The 22,016-nt window shown below is 41.9% G+C and overlaps 1 protein-coding gene across 1 annotated transcript in view; it reads right to left on the bottom strand.

Moving 5' to 3' along the window:
* Window positions 1-21,476, bottom strand: part of EPB41L4B (erythrocyte membrane protein band 4.1 like 4B) — a gene marked incomplete at its 5' end in the record, with an annotated part of 95,429 nt that extends 73,953 nt beyond the window's left edge. The window contains one exon of the mRNA XM_082045840.1: window positions 21,186-21,476. Within this exon, the coding sequence (XP_081901966.1) occupies window positions 21,186-21,476 (291 nt within the window). The remainder of the gene's footprint in view (window positions 1-21,185) is intronic.
* Window positions 21,477-22,016: the final 540 nt, after the last annotated feature.

The raw sequence follows: 22,016 nt of genomic DNA, 5'->3' as shown, positions 1-22,016 counted from the left end.
CTTTGCCCTTCCTCTCACTTTTACTGCTCTTCTATTCATGTGACATTTTAAATTAACACAAGGTTCCCAACCTTTACACCATACCTTCCACAGCAGAGGCTGTAGTCTCATTAGCTTCCAGAAACCTTATGACAACCCTGATTTAAAAAAAAATTAGCATAAAATTTTTAAGAAAAAAAAAAAAAAATCTAGTACTAGAAAAATGCATGCATGACAGTTCAACCTCTGGCTCTCTATAACAGAATCTATGCAACAAAGGCAAGTAGAAAATATTTGACCATAGGAGATGATCATACTAATAACAGCAGTCAAGTTTTCCCCTATCAAAGAATCTTTTTCTTTCAGGAATGCAAGTCTGGCTTTGACCACAAATCTTTTCTTTCTTCCTCCACTTCTCCCCTCAAACTAAAAAAGTACATCCTCTACACTGGAAGGACAAAGGCAATGTATTTTTTTTTTTTGTCTTTTTCTAAATAAACCTGTCATTTATCTTCACAAGTTCAGATTTGCTTTTACGTCAAAGACAGTTTTCCCAACACTGTACCAAGTACTGGTGCCAGTTTATTTATCTACTGATTTAGAATTAAGTTTTTATCACTCTGTAGATCTTTAAGTCCCAGAGCTGTATTTGGAGTTTCCTTTGCCCAAAGCAAATACAGAAAGCACCATCATACAATTAAGATAGAAAGTCAGGAAATGGTCATTAAAAATTCATGTGAGAAGTACAACGGTTTCAGGAAGAGAATGTAAATAAATAAATAAAGTGTCCTGAGTTTCGTTTCTCATCACAGCCCATCCTCAAATGAGTCATGGTAACTCAAAACAGAGATTAGATAGTCACAAAGCATACATAATGAAGTCTTATTAGAACAACAGGTTTGCTTTAGTATTATTAGAGTAAAACCACCAAGTTACTGCATTTTGTAAGCGTAAGATCACTGAGGCACGCAGTAGATTTTATTCAAATTTACCAAGTGCTTATGTATTTAAAAAAAAACCCTTGCCCAACTCACATCATCTCACATTTGCACTGATTTATATATGAGTTTGCAAACCCTTTCAAATTCTTAAGGATAAGGAAAAACAAACACTTGACAATCTCAGGTTGATTTTTTTTTTTTTCTAAAAGTATGCAGCAAATTGAAGACACGTTATTTTTTGTCAATACTGCTGCATGAGTATGCAAATTCAACGTGTTAAAAAGAATGACTATGATGAGTTGCATAGTTTGTAACATTTTCTTACTATTATAAACAAATTATGATAAATTACACATGCTTCCAGCAGAGTTAATGCAATCTCTGCCTTTAATACAAAAATATAAGAGTTTATCTTTGTTTAGAAAACTGCACTTCAAATAGATTGCTATAAGCTGTTCGGTTTCTAATTTCAGTATTTTGTCAGTAATCTTTTCATATGTTAATGCTTAACATTCCATGTAACTAAATCCAAATATCACTAAGGTTATAAAAACCAGTTTAACCCACCTTTTGACTTTTTTTTTTTTTTACTGAGCCTAAAGACAAGGTCTTGTTCACTAGAAGGCCTAAGCAGAACAGCTTGTCAAATCTTTTTCCTCAGGTTAAACAAGCTCTGCATGCCGAGGTACCAGACTTCAGAGCATCATAATGCCTTCCACAACTTGATTGTTTTGGTAATACTTTATTTGCCAAGTCTCCATAGAAGCCAGTTTAAAACATCTCTCCTCATCTAATCAAAAGAAATACAACAGTCCTACTTCGCTTAAAGTGTAGTGTAAAATTACATTAGCAGTCTCAGGTTGGCAGCATCATTCTCCTGCCTTGTTCTTAAACGATGTTTTATGGATGACAGTCTTAGGGTATGCCTTCCACAGAAACAAAATTTGCTCCACATGTTTGGTTTTTGAAGGAGACAGATTCCTCAAAAACAAGATCCCAGATAAAGTTCAGACAACATGCAGTTAACACTGCATCCACACACTGTCACCTGGTATCAAAACCACACTTCATATCATAAAAGTTTCAAGTTTTAGCCTTGAAACATTTGTAACAAAAGATGAAGTTCAACACAAAGCACCAAGAGAAAAGAGTATGCTTCTGGAGATGGGAGAAGGTAACTAAGTACTGTTCGACTGACTGAACCACCACAGTACTTATGCAAGTATACATTCTGTCCACAAGGCTGGAAAACAATGCTGCTGCAAGCTTGGCGTACCAGAACAGAGAGTATTTCAAATTCAGAGAATGAAACAAAAAGCACACAGAACCGGTGTGAGAAAGACAATCACTGGGGAAGACACGTTAGCTCTGCTAGACCCATTTTAAGACAAAAATCCAGCTACAGCACCAGTCACATTAATGCACAGTCATGAATATATTGGCCAAAGCAGCTGAATCTGATGGGAAAGGATTATCACAGTAAAATAGCTGTCTCCTGTGTCAGCAGCATGAAATTTGGAGAAGGCTGCAGCGATCAGTTGGCAGATTCTTAGAGATTTACATATCAAAAGCGTGGAACTTGCTTGTCTTTTAAATACTGCTGAGGAACACAGGGAAGAAGAACGAACTAGAGATTACACTAAGAAAAATAAAAAACAGTAATAGCCCTTCCCCATCCTTATCAATGAGAAATAGCCACAAACAAATAAAAACCCCCTAAAATCCAACAAAACAATGACAAACTACAAATCACAAACAACCCCCCCAAAACAAACACCACACCTAAAAAAGTGTTGGTCCAGCCTGAAAAGCAGCTCCATTTAAGTATCTTTAAGAAAAGACATGATCTGAATTCCTTCTCTTGAGCATATTAAGTTCCATTCAATCTGTTACCTACACAGAAAGCCACTAAGAATTCAGGTTACACATGCCATGCTGATAGCAAATTTAAGACTCAGAGAGTAGCCAAAATCTTGATCATTAACTTACTGTGACAACATACTAAAAGAATAAACAAAATTAAGAAAAAGGTCTAGGTTGAATGAGATATCAGGTTGAATTTGAAGGACAATCAGCTTAGAGACAGAAGGACATGAGGAATAGAAGAAAGGAAGAGATTGTTCTTCCTCTCCTCCAATTCCTTAATGTAAGATTCAGTTAACAACATTCAACTCCACAGCACTACAGGAATGTCACTTTCCAGACCGAGACTACCCTTGAAAAAGCATGTAAAGATAGTAAATGAAAATATTAGCAGCAGCACCAACTACCATTTTATACACTGCAGCTAGTTACCCAATGCATGAAGTACTTACTATAAACCTTTTACACTTGGGGCCTAGCACACCCAACTAAAGGCATCAGAGTATCATATTTAAAGCTTTTCTTTTATTTCTAGAGGAAAGGACATTAGCTACAGGGTTTTAGCAACCCCTAGGGCCAATGCAGTTCTACCAAAAAGTACACTGAGATTTTTAGTTAAGTTAGTTCTCTACCTTAAACCCATTGTTATAACAAACCACATACAAGCTTATATACATATACATGAACAAAGTTATAAACACACAAATAGCACAAGGGACTGATTTGTCATCCCTGTCACAACTGCAGACAGCCCTCATGCTACTAGTTTATCTGAACTGCACACTCTGAACCCAGCAGTTAGAGTGAAACCAATTTGAGAGAAGTTTGCCAATTTATAAGCACACACCTACTTTCTGGAAACTGGTAGAGTTGTAAATAAAGTACATTAAAGCAATTTAGATAATGCACAAGATAGAAGCATTGCATTTAGACTTTGCCTATTTTGATTTCTTTTGCACTGACAGAGTGAACTAGTAATTTGTGTGTTTAGACAAGTCATAAACTTATACAAATTTAGATGAGGACTTTGTTTCCTCCCCCTCCAAAAATCAGCAGAAATGTTTAATAAAAATCTCAAAGCAATCAGAGGGCTTAACTTCATTAACTTGGAATTGCCTCCCCAACCTCCACCCCTCCACTTTGTGAACCTAAAGTGCTCGGGTTGGGAGAACATAAAACCAAATTTTATCCACCAATTTGAAAAGCTCATGACAAATGTTTGGTTTCCTGTGATTACAAGTGTGTAAAAAGTCACTAATAAATACTTAGAATATCTAGAACCTATCTAGATTAGTTGTAATACAGATAGAATAATATTTTAGTAAGTTATCAGCTTTGTCTGTGCTTCAGCACTACTGTTGACCAAATTCTTCATGACCAGCTTCATGTAAAAAGCTCTAAGTTTTTAATTTAGGTTTCCTGGGTGTTCCACAAGGAAAACCCATCTTTTCCACCCTACAAGGTTATCACAAGACAGTCACTTCAATACAATAAAGAATGTCAAAGCAAAAGGAACTTTGTACTGTAACACTGCAATAGCTTTAGTCAACTTCCAGTATTTGTGGAAGGTGAAATTCTGCTTCTAGAACAAAGTCCAGATTAAAAAAGCACTACAGCTAAACCAATTTCCTCAATTGCATGCTCGTCAGGAGGCTTTGAATCTACAGACTATGTCTTATGTTTTTGTAGTTTATCAGTCCAATGAAGACCCCATTTCTCTTGCAGGCAGTGTTTCAGATCCCATTTTGTCCAGTATAAATTCAAAATTTGCTCCTGAAGTACATCTGTGGCAGTTTCCAGGGGCTCCCCAGACAAAAATCCCTACAGAGGAATCCTGAGGATGCAGAAAGAGCAGTCCAGAGTCATACCAAGAAGCCTGACAGAACAAGCAACTGCTGCTCCCAGCTCCTCAGAGGACTACAACAGTGCTCGACTCCTGTGGCATCCATCACACTACAGGCACAGAGCTGCTGACCTAATCCAGCAAGCTTATAGGAACACAAGAGCAAAGGATTTGGCAACTCTTTGCTGGTGAAGCATGCTGCAGGAGTAGACTCTTCTGTATTAGGATGGAGGCCCAAACTGGCAATCTTCCTGCAGCTGCGGAAGAGCTGAGTGCTCTCTGCACAGCGTGTGCTCCCATGACTCTGCTAGAGATCACCATCTCCTCCACAACACAGAACATACACTTTTACCTCAGTCACCGCAGTGCCATATCTCATAGTTTAAACTCATATCTGGTTATTCAACAGACAGGCTAAGATACAGGAACACACACATTCCTCTGCTAGTTTAGTCACATAGCAAGACAGCTGAAGGCAATAATGTCTTGAGCAATCTCCAGTAATCTTTCTGCAGAAGTTTATCAAAGCCTCAAGTCTTTCTGTTCAGAAGGGGATTACAGACATTGTCACCTTACTATCTAGACAGTAAAACACCTCCAAAAGATGCTTTGGGAGCATCACAAGAGGTGCAGCAAATGCCCAACGCTTAAAAAATAATAAGAAAACAAATAATCAAGTTTAAAATTGGAAAGCTTCACCCATGAACCAGCACCTCTCAGCTCTCAGTCAGTACGCATTCACCCTCCAGCTCCCCAAACCAGGAAGGCAAGGTGATCTCCCTCACCCTCGAGTTGCAGCACAACTCCCCGAATGCACATGTACTCTGTTTTCCCAAGCATTTTGAAAACTGGATTTGTTTCACAAGCCATCAGAACAGCACAACTAGTTGGTCATGAGAAAGTAAATCCCGAAGCAAAACTTTGTTTCCTTGGTTTCCTCCTTAAAAAAAGTATGTTTATTCAAATGTTTAAAATAGTTGTCATTCTAGTTGAAACCTGTCTTTCTAATGTATCTTGTGGATTTGGAGCTAACAGAATATTTTCCACTGGAACTTTTTCAGCATGATTCAGAACTCTCCATTTGTGCTTTCAAGACATAAATAATCTCCCACCTGCTTCTTAAAAAGTGTTGGTTTAGATCATGTTCTTAAACAAAGTTTCTTTCCATAAATGTGATAATTTAATTGTTAAACTTTGTAAGGTTAATTTGGAAAACACAACATGAAGTTAAACTCATCCACATTTCAGTTTCCAAGTGAGAGACTAAACTAAAAATAATTGAGGAATTAGAAACTTCAGTTTGAATTTCTTACCTTTCCATTTTAGTCACAATCGAGAATTGCTGAACTTTTACTAGCAGCAAGACTCATTTCTGGAATATCTACAAATAAAGATATACAATTAAACTGGGACCACTTGAATTTTATGGATTAATGACACATAAGGAATCCAAGCTCTGCTCAATGAAATCTCATTTTCCTTCAACAGCATAGTCATCTTTCACCTCACCTGAAGCCAGCCTCAAAGTGATAAGGAGCGTAGAAGTATTCCATTACAAGATTATCTGCATCAAAGAATGAGCACCAGAAGATCTTTTTGGCCTTGGTTCTATTTCAAACTCCACAGATGGAAGACAGAAGAAGGTGACCTTCTCTAAAATTCCTAGAATCTTTCTAATTTCAGTATCAGCTTTGTTTAGGTTCCAAAAATAAGAGATGGCTGGGTCAAGTCAGCAATAAATTAAATAATAGCAGCATAATTTGTACAACTCATAATGGTTTCAAGAAAATGAAGTCTCATAAACCAAGTCTTTTCCTCCATACGACTGCACACTTATTTGATAGGGGCAATAAGGAACCTTAGAATATGTTTCTGTATCATGTCTCTTTGACATGGATGAGCTCTCGCATATTGAGCTTGAGTTACTTGCCATGACTTCTATCACTAAACCACACCACTGCAGCAACTGAGCATTTCTTGTCCTGTTCATACTGATCTGTCTGACTGTAGTGGGGCAGACAAGGAGCACTCACATGACTGAGCTACGAGAGCACTAAGTATGTGAATCAAACCATTTCTAAAGTGATTATTTATACCCTCAAGGCCCAACTCAACAACACAGGGGCTTTTACAGCACTTCTGCCTTAAAGATTTCCTGTGCGCTTGTCAGGTTTTTCCCCTAATGTTTGGTCTCTTACTTATGCCTTATCTTTAACAAATCTCTGACATTCAATGCTGCAAAAGCATATTACAGAGTGAAACATCCCTGGATCTGATCCCTGACCTGGTTTTCAACACAGTGACACAAACAGCTAAAAAGGCAGGTATCTGCCTGCAGCACAGGGATGGGAAGGAGAAGCCAAGAACTCTTTGAACTCATATTGACCATGAAACACCTGTACTCTCAAACACAGCCTATGAGACAGTCCAGCAAAAGCAAGCATAAGCATTCCTAGAATAGATGTGTGTAGTCCAAGACAGGCAGATTTAAAAAAAATAAAAATAAAAAAATCAGGAAGGGAAAAAGGGAAGACAGCCAGCAACACTGTCAGTGCAATCCTGAAGTGTTTTGCTCACAGTCAACCACCAGACAGTATTCCCTGGGAGAGAACTAATAAAAATCGCTCCTGCTGAACTCTTCAAAACTGGCACGGTAGCAGGAGATGACGGGCCTTGGTTGTACACACTGATTTCCATCTCTTGGGGACAAAGAATTGCAATTAACACGCTGTAGCACACACACACAAAGAAACAGAAGTTTCACACTAAGACAGGGGTATCAAACTCATTTTCACCGGTGGCCACATCAGCCCGGCGGTTGCCTTCAAAGGGCCAAATGTAATTTTAGGTCTCTATAAATGTAGGAGTAGTTACATTTATACAGTCCTACCTTTGGCCCTTTGCAGGCAACCACCGGGCTGATGTGGCCCCTGCTGCAAATTAGTTTGACATTTTTGCACTAAGTCAAAGACAGTGCCCTGGATTTCAGCAGCACTAAGAACTCTGGTGTAACAACAGAAGAACAATCGACCATGAGCTCTCAGTATAAAACTGCAGCCAAGAAAGCAAACATGAGACTTCAATGCATAACAAGGGAACATTAAGTAAGGAATAACGCAATTTCATGTAACATTCAGCAAACCATTCTAACAACATTGCTGTGCCCAGCTCAAATGTCTGCACACTATGCAAAAAGTCAGCAAAGAGCTACAAAGAATAATTAGGAGTCTGAAATGCATCTGTAAATAATTTTTCATTTTATCTATTTAGACAATCAAAGATAAGACTAAGAGGTGGCTTGCATGGGAGTTTCACATACCTTCATGTGGACGATATTTTTCCCCATAGTCCCAGGACTTTTTATTGCATGCCCGCTCAGGTACCAAGACTGGGGATAACAGGGACTATAAAAATATCAGACACAATACAAGACCTTTTATTCTGAAGAGTCCATGTACAACCTGAATAAGTAACTGCTTCTCATTAAAGACTCTTAAAGGCAGACAAACTAATGAGATCCAATGAGAGAGCTGATGCTGAGAAGTGACAGATTTAAAACACATTCTCGGAAGAAGTTATAGAGACTGATCAGGGAAGGAGAACAGATTAAGTGTCACAATGATCCTTTTCTGACCTAAAACAAAACTATAGTTCAGAACCTATTCATTTACTGGGCAACCATATGACTAACTCTCCAATATCATTTCAAGAGCAACAGTCCAAATGATGTGTAGGGAAAGCAGTCAGTTGACTTCCATTTAACATCATCATAACAGCCTTAAGAAAATATGTTAAAAGGAGGAACAAATGGGAACAGACACAGCTGGAACCTCTGCTATCCACTTACCCAAAGCAAACTTTCTTAGTTGGCAAATGCAGGAGCTCTACTGAAGTGGAAATAAAACTGCCAAGGCTTCAGAGAGAGGAGGGGCATAGGGAAGGAAGAAAAAAATACAAACAGGCAACAATAATAATATTAGTGATTTTCTGCAAATCATTCTAACAATTCCCTTTGAAAAATTATTGCTTGTAAAAATAAGAAGTCCCATTAGTATGTGTAAGTTTGTATTTATTTAGTCAGGCCATAAGAAAACTGTCTCCCTCCCTACCTACTCATGCACAAAAGTAGAAAAAGTGTGTCATAAATACTAGCCACCTCAAACATCAATTCCATTCCTTACTGCCACCAGGAACTGTCAATCTCACAAGGGCTTCTGAGATACAAAAGTCACTTTGAATAGCACCATAAATTCATTTAGCTCTGAAACAAAAGCTGCACGCTTGCCTCCTGGCACTAACTATAGTGCCCGTTTCTGCATTTATAACTTATCCTTTAGCTATAAAACCACTCCAAGCTCATTAGCACTGCAGTTTATGTTCACATATAGGACAGAAACAGAAGTATTCTCCAGAGCACACATTCCTCATTTGCCCTGCACCCACCCTGGATCATGTCTCAAGGAGCTTCCACTACCATTTGTGCAGAGGCAGAAGTTATCCAAGTTTGGAATTTCACAGAACACAAAGCAAAGCAGGTGACAGTCTTGGAAGCAGACAAAGCAGTCACATCTTGTCCCTCTGGAACTGCACTGAATTCATATTTTGCCTTCAGGGGCATTAGTTCAGCATCACAAACTGCTCTTGCATTGCACCAGAGTCAGTCAACTAACCGGCTGCTTGTTTCCAATGAGTGCTTTCACTGTACGTACAAAACCACTGAAACAAAAGAACAACTTCATTCTCCATCTCACCTGTCTGAGCTCTGCAATGCAAACAGACTATTGCACCATTTTACAAACCGGTACGAAAAGTTGGCAGTTTTCTAAGACTCACAAGAGGAAAGTGAGAGAAAAGCTTTCTTCCCAGATACATACCAGCTCTTAGAGTCTGACCCAAAACTCCTGCAGGAAAGCAGGCGGCACTGCTCGGGGAGCTGCACTCTCTAGCAGGCCTGGGATTTTTCACAGGATCTATATTTGGTAGCTCCCGCAAGTCATTTAGTGCTGCCCTAGTCTTGACAGCCTTATCCTCTTATTGAGGTTAGTGCACATGCAATAAAGAGGAATTTGTACTCCTTAAATATTGCCCTATCTTCCTTGCAACCTAGCCATTCATTTGCCCCGTAGCTTGCAAAAAACAGCTTTTCCGAACACCCTGCTGAAGATTTTGGTATTACTTAAAAGCTCTATCTGCCTTAAATTAAGAAATAACTTTTTATTTCAGTAAACAGTAGGATGCCTTGGAAATCCTGAAAGCGAAAGAAACAAAGCTCTTTTTGAGGGCTGTCCTTCAAGATAGCACTCACACTTCAGCTCGCCACTTTCAACAGCTCCTGAAAGTCACTCTGAAGTCATAGAGGTTCTTCAGACTCTTCTCTTACGAGGAACCTTCGAGCACTCAGCTTACTGAAACACCTGTGAAAGTTGTCCATTCCTGGTATCACACAAATGCTGAGAAACTGAAAGTTTTAACAGGGAAAAAAAAACTGCTTTCTGCAACAAATTTTTGATGAGCAATGTTTTCTATTTATGAAAGATGACATATTTTTGCCTTGTCTGACAATTTCTTCAGATTATGATCATGCTGGAAATGCTATTAGATGATACATTTCTCTCTATCAAAGTAAGATGAAATTATTCTAGAAGAAATATTAATACCTTTATCAGTACCTAATACCATAACACGCAGGGGGAAGAAATCAAGGTCCCCTTTCCTGGCCATAGCCATATTTCTAAAAGCAAAATCTTTGCCAAAACAGCTGAACTTTTTTAAAAAGCACACTGTATAACCAAGTTATAAACTAAAATATGCAGGGCGTTTACTATGAAAATACACCAAAATCCAAGCACAGAAACTGGAAGATGAGAATATCTGCCAGCAAGTTTCAGGAACAGAAAAACCCACTTGTTTTTGTTTCACAATGCTAAATTTTTCTAATCTACTCCCCCCTGAGAAACACAGTCACCAGCTTCAGTCTATTTTTTGCTAGTATACAGACAAATGCTCGAACTCTTTCCTAATTTTCCCCATACTTTGTAAACACCTTTATTTTTAAAGCCAGAAATGATGCATCAGTAAGGTTTTACTATAGGATAAATTTATAATGTAAGTCATGCATTAGCAAGCTACACAGGAAAAAAGCAATTGTAAGCAACACCAACAAAAGAAGGGATGGCTCAGAGCATTCAAGAGGAAAAAGTGAAAGTGGTGAGTAACCTCAGCTTATTTCCAATTCTAAATTTAAGAATACTGTAAAAATATATGTTGTGCAATTGTCCTCCTAAAATATATTAAACACCTTTTCATGAACTACCAAAATCCATCAACTAAAACAAATTTTCCCCTCCAAGTGCCTACTGTTTGCAACAAAGTGTGGCACATATTTTGATGCCGCAAAGGCTCCCTCCATTTTCACACCTAAAAACAAGGGTTCGATTCTCTATTTTACAAGTTTTGCAACTGTTTGCCCAACAGAGAAAAGCCAACTGTGAAATATTGTATGAGAGGAGGGGAGTGAAAGAAGGCAGAGCAGACATACAGGCAGATGACAGGTTAAGCCAGGAGTAGTTACATTTATACACTCCTAAAATTACATTCAGCCCTTTGAAGGCAACTGTGAGGCTGATGTGGCCCCCAGTGAAAATGAGTTTGACACGCCTGAGTTAAACTATCAGCTTAAAGTAGAAAAGGGCAAGTGCTACAGTGAACATTTAATGGCTTCACCGGCTTCTGTAAAAGGAATGAGCGATCTCTGCTATCTTAGTAAGCAGGTCCCCCCTTTAAAAAGAAAACCCATCAAAATTAACATCTTCTAACGAACTGGAAGAGCAGAACTCCAAGGTGCAGCACTGGACACACATGGAGACACTGTGCAGCCAGGTGAGCCGAGCTCCAGCTACCAACGGGGCCTCCATGGGGGAGACTCACAGGCTCAGGAGCAGTCACGGAACAGGGCTGGGAACATGGAGAAAGCAGATGTTGGGAACAAATAAGAAAACCTTCTGTCACCCTCTCTTCATTGCTGAACAGCAGGGCAAGAAAAAGAAAAACTGAATCAAGCTCAATACATGGAATAGCAGAACGAGGGAGGAAAATTAAGTCTTCTGCACAACAAACAAGTTATATTGCTGCTCTATTAAACCAGCTCTTCCCTCCACAGAGCTGCAGCAGGATTTCTGAATTCACATGGATAGATAATCAGCATCTAAAGATCACAACATCAGAGAAGGCAAGGGGACTTTACACTTCCAGGGTGCTGCCTGTCCTAGGGATACGACCTATTCTGAAGAACGCCACCACTCTTCACTTATTTGCTTAATTCAAAGAGACAACAGACTCATCATTCATGATCTCTCAAAGCCAAGCACTCATGGAAGGTTCATTATTCAGGAAGAATTTCTACTCAGTAAGTAGCCTGAATACAAAACCTACAATACTGAGTAAGGATCCGCATCTATGCTGAAGAGCGATCTTTGTTGCAACACAACAATTGTACAGAGTACTGGCATTTTCGGATCTGCTTATAAAAATTGAAGTTCTTGGGTTTGATCTTTTTACATAAATTTAAGCCCTCAATTTAAAATTCATACAATATCATAGCTCCAAGACTCACTAACGAGGTACAAAAGAGACTTATTTAAATGACAGAAAACAGACTTGACCAATTCTGGATGGGAACAAGGGAGAATAAGGTAAAATTTAATAGAACTGCTCCTTTTCTCAGAAAATGTGTAAACTCTCACTTGCACAATTAAAGCAGGTAACGTTTGGACATTAATTCCTTTTCTTTGGAGTTAACACCAACAAAAAAAGATGTGATGCAGTTAGCATGTTTATTTTATCCATCAATATTAAAATGAGAATTTGTTCACAGCCTAGGAAAATGTTTAAACTTAACACAGCCAACTGAAATTGCATATTGTCTAATACCTAATCCACAAGACCGTCACATAGTGAAATGTACACAGTAAGAAACTTCCAAGTTAAAAATGGGAAAAGTTTTCCTTGTTTAGTCTCAACGTAGGTAGAAAAAGAAACAGGTGTGTTCCCAGTCAAGACTGCTAAGCTACAAAATTCCTCGCAAGCTTACATTTATTTTTTCATATGTATTTATAAAACACCAATTAAAATAACACATACAATCAATTCCTTAGTACTATGAAGAGCTACTGTGAAAAGCATTATTTTCAAACAGCCACAAAATAATTTATTCTCGAGTATGCTGCCCTTTGAAATAATGTTGCAGTCTACAGTAATTCAATTATAGGTCACAATCTCAAAGTTATAACACTGCTTTTCTAATTGTGTGTTTGATACTGTATGTTCATACAATTCCACGTACTTCAACAGAAAGGACGTACGCTCTGCACATATTTGTGCAGCGTTATTTGTTGTACTTCGTGTACATTAAATTTTGTTAGGATTTCCAGTCTCTATTTTATCATATAAACTGTACCACATGTATTAAAAACATGAAATACAGTAACATCTCAATTCAATGTGTTTGTCAGTATACTAAAAAAAAAAAGAGAGACAACATTTGGTATTTGTTTGGATAAACTATCTGTGGTTCCATAACAACAAGGAAGGGAAATAACCTGAATTTGTACAGACCAAAAACATAAACAGACAATATAAATTAACTCTTAATAGTTTTCATGCTTTGTAGGTGGAGTCTGAATCTGAAACTCCAACAAATATTTCAAAATAATCTCATCACAATATAGCTAATGGTCCAGGACATATTTAAATTGATGCACAGAAATAAACAGAAATACTAAGTCAAATGAAGAGCAGATGGTCACTCTAAACACTTCATTACCCTTCAACTCTTTGATTGCTAACGTGGAAAGAATAAAAGAACATTAACCATAGTCTGCATTGGAAAACAAGTACAAAAAAACAAACCCAAGTGTTTCTCAAGTAATTTCAAATACTTACCCAGCAACACTGTATGTACAGTTAACAGTTGTTGACTTCATCCTTCTAGCAAAATGTAAAAGAAATTATCTGTACTTAGACTTCACTTTGCAAAGGGTCTACAAATTCAGTGATGTATATGTTCTCCCTTCCTTCAACCTCCTCCCCACACTTTGTTGCCTTATATGAAACCATGCAATTTTAAAGTGAGGAGGTTTAACCTTTGGATTAACTATTTTACCAATTGCTACCAACGTTCCCCTAATGTCTGCTTTACAACTGGGAATGCTCAGGACAACTGGTGACCTGCACCATTTGTGCACTGACGCACACAGATGCTTCGCTCATCAGGACAGCTGAGTCAGCCCCACACCTTCCGCGGTTCAGACCCCTGGCCACAGCTGGGAAAATGCATTTTTCTGGGGAAGGACCAGGACTAGAGAGCGTTTCAAATTTCTGACAACTGCAGGGAACCATAAAAATGATCAAAACTGGTAGGAGGGAAAGGGACAGAGAAGTATGCTTGAGGTCCAAAGCAGAAGGAAGGAAACTCCTAGTGCTCATCAAAGAGATTCTCCATGGCGAACTGTTACACAGCTTGTGTAGCTGCTCCTGGGATGCAAAGAAAACTGCTTTTACAGATAGGGAAAACAGAGCGGGAAGAAAACAAACACACACACACACATACAAAACTAAAAAGTTCAGAAAATCACTCAGGGAGGAAACTGCAAAGGGCGGGTGGGAATGGGTGGGAATTTAAAAACAGAAGCCATGAATAGGGAAATGCACCTATGCTTGGAGAAGGAGCAACATAAAATGAAGTCAGCCTCTTGGAGATGGTTACAGGAAGAGACATTTAGAGAGGGGCTACAAGCAGAAGCCCAAGGAAGCATCTGAGGAAGGAAAGCATGCACAGAGTAGCAAGACTAGATAGAGATCTCTACCCCTCTCTGTTTCTGTAAAGAACTGGAGAGACAGGACGTGCCATACTTTCCATACCATTTCTAGTTTCTTCAACATTGCAGCCTTTTTCTTCCTGTATTGCCTTCTGCAATCCAAACAAAACCTCCATTGTAAGAACTTTTTACAAGCCTGGACATTCTTTTTTCCTCTTCAGGACCACTACAGAGAGCCTGAATCTACAGGTTTGCTACCCAGCAATCTACTCTAGAAACACAACCACTGGGGAAAAACAAAACAAACACCCCAACAAATAAACTAACCCCAAACGAACAACAACAAAACCAAACAAACACCCCGCTCACAACACCACACGTATTAGGTGTACACTGCTTACAAATAAACACATTTTCTAACTGTTCTGAAAGCTTCCTTCTTATTGACCATCTCCATTCAAATCCATGGTGGTCTTCGGAGTTTCACCAGTGTTCATGATTGCGCAGTTAAGTTTGGTGCAAGCAGCTGCTACTGAAACACATTTTTGTGCTAACAAGCCAGCCATCCAGCCACATTGACATTTCCCATGGTTACTTTCCTAAGCATAGCTGTGTTCTAGGCCATTGTAAAACGGCTTCCAAAAGAATGCATACAACCACCTTATCTTCTCCCCATCTCTTCAAACACATAAGCTCTCCATCACAGAATCAGTACCAGGTGCTCATACTTTTGTCTTTGCAGTACACTGCTCTCATCATTGGCTTTCTCCCCCTCACTGGTTGTCAGCTCTTTGCAGCAGTGATTCTGTTATCCTGTCTATCTGTATTGCACTGAAAAATGGTACTGGCTTCCATAAATAACTAATGGAACTCACAAGCAGAATTTATCTAACATATGCCAAAACAAAATGCTGTTCATTGTCTCCCTCTTTTACTATGTACTGTTAAAATGTCTTTTATCTGCTGTAGATTTATTGGGCACATTTGCTGAGCGTGTCAAGCGTCTAAAATTCCCTCTTCTCTCTCAAGAATCTAACCTGAAGCACAGGTGCACTCACATGTGCACACCCCATCTCATTCCTATTTCTCTGGGGCTGCGAATGTCCCTGATTCTGTATATGATTCCGCTATGGATGCTTTTCACAGAGCTGCAGTATACACAGCAATGCATCAAAGTACATTGTACATATGTAACATAGTTAAAGGCTACTGCCAGAGGACCACATATTGAGTTTTAGCTACAGTTACTTGATCAGAGCTGTAAGGTAATGAACAGACATTTCAACATGAGCGCAGAAGCAAAATACCCCCTTCTAAAAATGGAGCTTGGTCAGTTTATGAAGGGGATTACAGGTGTTGGTACCCACAGGAGTCCAGGAACATAAGAGGCCTCTCCAGTGCTGCGAATGTGCTTTTAAAATTCAGAGTACTTGCTGGAAAATGTTATGTTGTTCAAAGGTAACTTCTTCATAGAGAAGGCCTATTATCAAATTCATAAGTGATAAAAGCTTTAAAGAATAAAAAAAATCCTGTCCCACATCTAATGTAAAATATATATATTTGGGTGGAGGTAACACCTCAGTTAGGAGACTCCAGAGGATGGCTTGAATCCAAGTGTTTACAAACACACGCTTGTGCATTTCCATGTGTGATGGAAAAAAAAAAAGAAAAAATTAGTTGTACTTCTCTCCTGATATATGTGACTTTAGAAAGCCAAACACACTAACCAATAATCACAAGATAGAGATGACTACTCAAGAGTTAATTTAATATTTACATTTGATGTAAGCATAGAGGCCAGATAGCAAGTTTTGTTATGTTTGTCTTACTCCAACAAGAAAGGGATATGATACAGAAGATTAGAGATTAGAAAAACGTACTGAAGAACATTTACTATCTCTATCCTGAAGTGTTTCCATAGCAGCAGAAACAATTATAAACAGATACACTAAAGAAATAATACAAAAGCTATCCATCTGAAAACAATCCATAGATTGGACTTATTCATTAAATTAATCATTAAACATCACATATTTTATAATACATTGCACACATTTTTGTAATGATGTTCATAGCAACACAGAAATTTATGAGAGCAAGGAGATTTTTAGAAAAGAGTATTGATGACAGGCAACACATTGACAGCTGTGGCTTCACATCACAGAAAACGTAAGGTATCCCATATCTGCTTTACAGGATGAGGACTTCCATAGTTGAGTAAACTTACATTAGATCAAACAAACACAAGAACACCCTACATGTATTTATTCTCCTCCCCATCCTCCCCCATCCTATCACAGAATACTGCTTTCAGTGGCATTAAGAACAAGGATATTAATTCCTGCTACTCTGGACAGTCCTACTGAATAGCCGTCTTTCATATCCTCCCTTTAAGCTTTTGTAAGATGCAGTGAATTAAAAATCAGAAAGTCAGTTTTTAGAAATGCCAGCAACCATGTCTTAAAGTCAACAAAAATTTGGCTCATCCAAAATCCTCACCCAAGAGCCATCTATAGACTATTCCATGTACATATTAACTAGCAAGCATCATCATCGCTGCATAAATGTCAATGCTCTTTCCCCGCATTCTTTATGTAAGAACACAGCGTCATCCATAACCAGTTTTTTGTTCAAGTCATGAGTCCTCTGGAGAAACAGAAGGAAGATTATTTTGACAGTAGTGAGCAAGTGACCTTCCATCTACCTACAGCTGAGTTCCAAAATCTAACTAACAGCCTCAAATGGAAGCGAAGATGCAACACAAAAGATACTAACCAGGTTCTCAATGGTAAAAAGAAACACACCGATATTTATGTGAGAGGGAGGAAAGGGTCATTTCTAATGTAAGTATTTTTCTCCTTGCATCAATTCTTGTAACTAGATTTCAGATGTGCAGACGTGGTGTCAGGTCAAGAGGAAGTAATGACACCATTTGTGCTGCCCTTCCCATGGGAAATCACCCGACAGCAACAGAACTGGTCAACTGCCACTCACTCCTATACAACAGCTCCAACCTTAATAGCATCCCACATTCAATACAGGGCCCTGAGGAACTCCTGGGTTTAAAAAGCCATACAGTACATTATTCTATTTAGAAAGAATACTTTCAAAGTACGTGATTCTTCCCTTAAGAGCGAACGGAAAAGCCAGCAATCCTTGAAATTTCATGCAAGACGCTGAGTATAGAAACTATTATCCAGGGGTATCTGCAGTACTCAGAATAATTTAATGTTGACATTTGTATGGCGAAAGCTGGGTACGAAACAAGTTCAGGAAAGCTAGAGGACACCTTTAAGTGAAAGCGTACACAGCATCGTGGGAGGGCAGGAGAGCAGGCGGGGCAGTCCAAGGGCAGAGGACACACGATAAAAAGAATAAAGTGCAAATGCCCCAGGAGAGAGTGGGTGTGGAAATGCAGAGAGAAAACATGACTATGCCCACAATATTGCTGTACAGCCTAGAAGGACAAGCTGAGGAAGGACTCTGAGATCAGGATAGATCTCTACTTCTGTTACCATCATGAGCAGACAAGAGCTTACCAGATACACAGTTTCTACTACGGATACTGTCACATAAACGCTAACCTTAACCCCAAAGATAGTTATCAACCTACTGATGTAGGATTTATTTTTCCAACACCATCACCAGCCCCCACATATGAGAAAACACTGTGGCAGAACCCAATACATTTAACCTGGACAAAACTTTCAGGGTTTTAGCCCTACTTGAATATTAAAAATAAAACAACAACAACAAACAAACACAAAAAAGTAAACTAAAATCCTGAAACTTTTTCCTACATGTACAGCTAAAGTTTTCCCATAGTCATGTCTTTTCTGCCAATACTCCATACAATAAATAGACCCTGTAGTCCTTCATATCTAATAAACCTGTCAATTATTTTTAAGTGAAGTCTTAGCAGCCTAAAAATTTGTAGTTACAAGAGTATCATGTTCTAATATCAACAAGTTCCCTCTTCCACTGGAAAGACAACTGGAGTGTAACATTAGCAAGTAGTAAGAAGAGCACATATTATAGATGCTTGTAACTCCTGAAAGAAGTGCTTGCGAATACAACCAGCGTCACAGTGAAGTCCTCTGCAATTATCTACATACTTCATGGGTAAGCTACTCACTGGTGATGAAGCCCACACTCCCTCCTTTTCCATGACATTTGAGCTGAAATTGAGAGAAACAACCACACACTATTTTTTTTTTTAAGTGGAAAAGATGTTACTCAATTCATTCATCTTAACCAGTAATGTACCACAGCTTCTGAGTATTAAAACACATTCTGTTTCAGGCTCTAATCCCATAAAATCTAGAGCTGCAAAGCCCAGAGAAACTTTACCGATCAAATTCTATAAATGGTGCAACGCCTCTTTCAGTTTTGCTAATTCTCAGTGTGGGTGTTACTTTCAGTGAAAGAAAGGGAAAAAGCATGAGGAACAGATATGTAATTCAACAGAACAGTTTTTAATCCTCAAAACATTGACAGCTATTACGTGCTCCAGAGTCATCCGCCAGCCTACGGATTCCAGTGAAAAAAAGACACCAACTTCTTACCCTGTCTTTGGACAAATGAACTAAAACCACCACGTGTGCAGGTCACATTTTGAAAACACTGGCAGTCTAGGCTTCATTTAGAGGTGAAATTCGAGCAAGAGTGCTCCACAGCTTCTTTACAGGACCAAGCAGATACTTCCATATACTTTCAATACTGAAGGACTAAGAAGAGTGCCACTACCTCATTTTCTGATGGTTTAAAAACACAGACCGTCTTAAACAGGCTCTCCAGCAAAAGCTGAACTCTGATAAACCAGCATGAGTACAACCTTAACCAAAATATTTACTGAGCTTATCTACATAGACCTCTATAAGTAAATCCTTAGCATGCTGATAACATTCATCAAGTCCTCTTTAAAAAAAGATTTGTGCCTTGATGTTAGAAGGACTGCAGCAAGTTGTGAAGGAGATGTGAGGAAATATATCAGTACTTCCAATATCTGGAAATGTGTGATCTAGCCTGTAAGGTAAGGGAGGCCGGATAACTGCAGCAAGTATCTCTAGGTGGCTCCATTCACATACTTCTATATTCACTTGTATGAGTCTTTACTCGATCTCTTCAGTTTCTCTTAAGTAGAAACCATAGGGCTGCCAAATTCCATGTTTTAGTGAAATGATGCTGATATACACTGATAATTTTTAATATGAAAGCCACCTAACAAGATTCAAAAGGTACTGTGAAAAAAAAAACAGTCTTTCACACTATTGGAGATTAGTGAGCAATTTATCAGGTTGTTACACTCATTATTAGCAAGTTTCCCCACCTGCTTTTGTAGGCCAAGCTTAATCGCTGCTGATTAATTGGGTTGAAATGGAGAGATGATTAAATGTTTTTCAAATATGATAAACATCCATAGTTATTTCATGGGAAACTTGATTTTCAAGAGGGAGGGAAAAGGTCAGCCAAAAAGGACAGGTATTGATATTTAGCAGCTGTAGGAAAGAAGGTCTGGCAAAACCCAAACTCTAAGCTAGTAATACACAACGCAACTTCCTTTAAAAGAGGAAAAAAGGCACACAACGGGCTCTAGGGATACCGAAGCACCTACACAGGCCACCCCACTTCCCCAAGCAGGTAAACACACGCAGCTCCGCAGGCCGGCACCGTCCCTTCCTCATTCCCCCGGCACAGCGGCAAGTGGGGGAAAAGTTCAGCGGCGGCACCGTCCACGCAGCCGCCCGAGCAACGGCCCCCGGTCCTCACCGTCCCCAAGGAGCCGCGGGGAGCGGCTGGAGGGCGGACGAACCCGCGGGGGCCGGACGGGCGTGTCCCGGGGAGTTACCCGGTACCGCCACCCTGCACCCGAGTGTCCTTCCCCGGCACGGGGCGGCCGCTTGCCCGGGACGGGGGTAGCTCCTCAGGCGACCCCCGGCGGAGGGCAGCGCCGGGGGTGCGCGGCTTCGCGTCTCACGCCCGAGCGAGGCCGCCGCGGCCTTTCCTCCAGCCCCGCTCGCCTGCCGCCGGCAGAGGGGCGCTGGGGGCGTTAGAAAACAAGAAATAGGCGGCGGCGCCCCCGCAGACCCCCGCCGCGGCGGTCACTGCGCGGCCTCGCCCCGCTCCCCCCGCTGGCGCTACAGGTACTGCCTGCGAGGACAGGGGCTGCCCCCCGCCAGCTACAAGCCGGAGGACAGGGAAGCCAAAGGCACCGCTCCCCTGCAGTGGCTCCGGTCTCCCCCCCCGCCCCTTATAACGCCGGCGGTGCCGTCGGGTGGGGGTGCGGGAATCGCCCCCCAGCAGCCAGGCAGACACCACAGGAGCGGCCCCTCCTGGGAAAGGCGCTGCTCAAGGCATCGCTGCAAGGGGCTGTTTTTTGGCTGCGGCGGGGGAGGAGAGCAGGTGCCCGCCTCCACGTTCGCTCCGGGAAAAGGGACGCAGACGGTTTCAGGCAGCAGGAAGGGGGCGGGCAGTGGGGGGCGAGCGGAGCGGCGGTCATGGCGGGGAGGCACGCCGCACACCTGGCAGCAGGTGCATGCAGGCGGGGACGCCGGCGAGGACGCCCGGGAAGGGGAGGAAGAAACTAGCAAGGCTTGTTCGGAGAACAGCGAATGTTGTGCAGCCGTGGGGGGGACGGGACACGCAGGTGCCTGTCACCAGGAAGGGGGCGACGATGCAGAGGAGGGAAGAAGGTAGATGCAAGCGCTGTTTCGCAGGCAGGCGAGCCAAGCGCACGTTACTCACCGGCAGCTCCACGTTGACTTCGGTCCCGTCCAGGAGCAGGACGCGGCACTGCAGCACCGGCTTACTGCCGCCAGCCGCCGGGATGTGGACGGGGGCTCCGGCGCTGTGCACGACCCCTCCGGGGTGCGGCGAGGAGGGGAAGCCTCCCGAGCCGACGGCAGCGGCGGCGGCGGCTCCTCGCAGCCCCCCGTCCCGCTCGTCCCCCTCGCCGCCGAGCCCACTTCGCCCGGCTCCTCGCCCGTAGCGCTGCATCGACCGCCGGCCAAAGGTCCTGCGCAGGAACCGCAGCATCCTGGGGGCGCCCTGCCCGGCCGCTCACACCCCCGAGCCCGCAGCTCCGCGCCCGGCCCCGCGGCGCCTCCCAGAGCAACGCAGCAGCGCCGCCCGCCGGGAGCCAGCCCGCGCCGGGCGCCGGCCGGCCCGCCCCTGCCGCCCGCTCCGCCCTCTGCAGCGCCGCCCGCCGCCGGCACGGCCCCTCCTGCCGCGCTGAGGCGGGTGAAGCCGAGCGGCGGGCAGGGGGAGCTGCTGAGGCGGGCCACGGGCAGCCACCTGTGGTAGTGGCCGCGGTGGTGGCGGGGCCGGAGGGCTCGCCCTCGGCGCGCCGGCTCCCTCCGCCTCAGCTCGGATCGCCGCCGGCCGCAGCGCAGCAGCGCGGTGCGGGGAAGCGCCAAGCCGCGCCGCGCCGCTCCTCCTGCAACTGCCCAGGCTCCGCGGCAGGTGGGACGATCGCTCCGGCCGGTGGGGCGGCGTCTGCGCGGTGGCTGCCCCTCGCCACCGCCCCCGGGATGCGACAGGGGCGGCGGGGAGGGGGCGCTCCCGGTCTCACCTGCG

The sequence above is a fragment of the Streptopelia decaocto genome (genome assembly GCF_964273445.1).
Source record: "Streptopelia decaocto genome assembly, chromosome: 2".
Lineage (NCBI taxonomy): Eukaryota > Metazoa > Chordata > Aves > Columbiformes > Columbidae > Streptopelia > Streptopelia decaocto.
The sequence above is the reverse complement of the archived record's forward strand: the minus strand, read 5'-3'. Positions and strand labels throughout refer to the sequence as shown.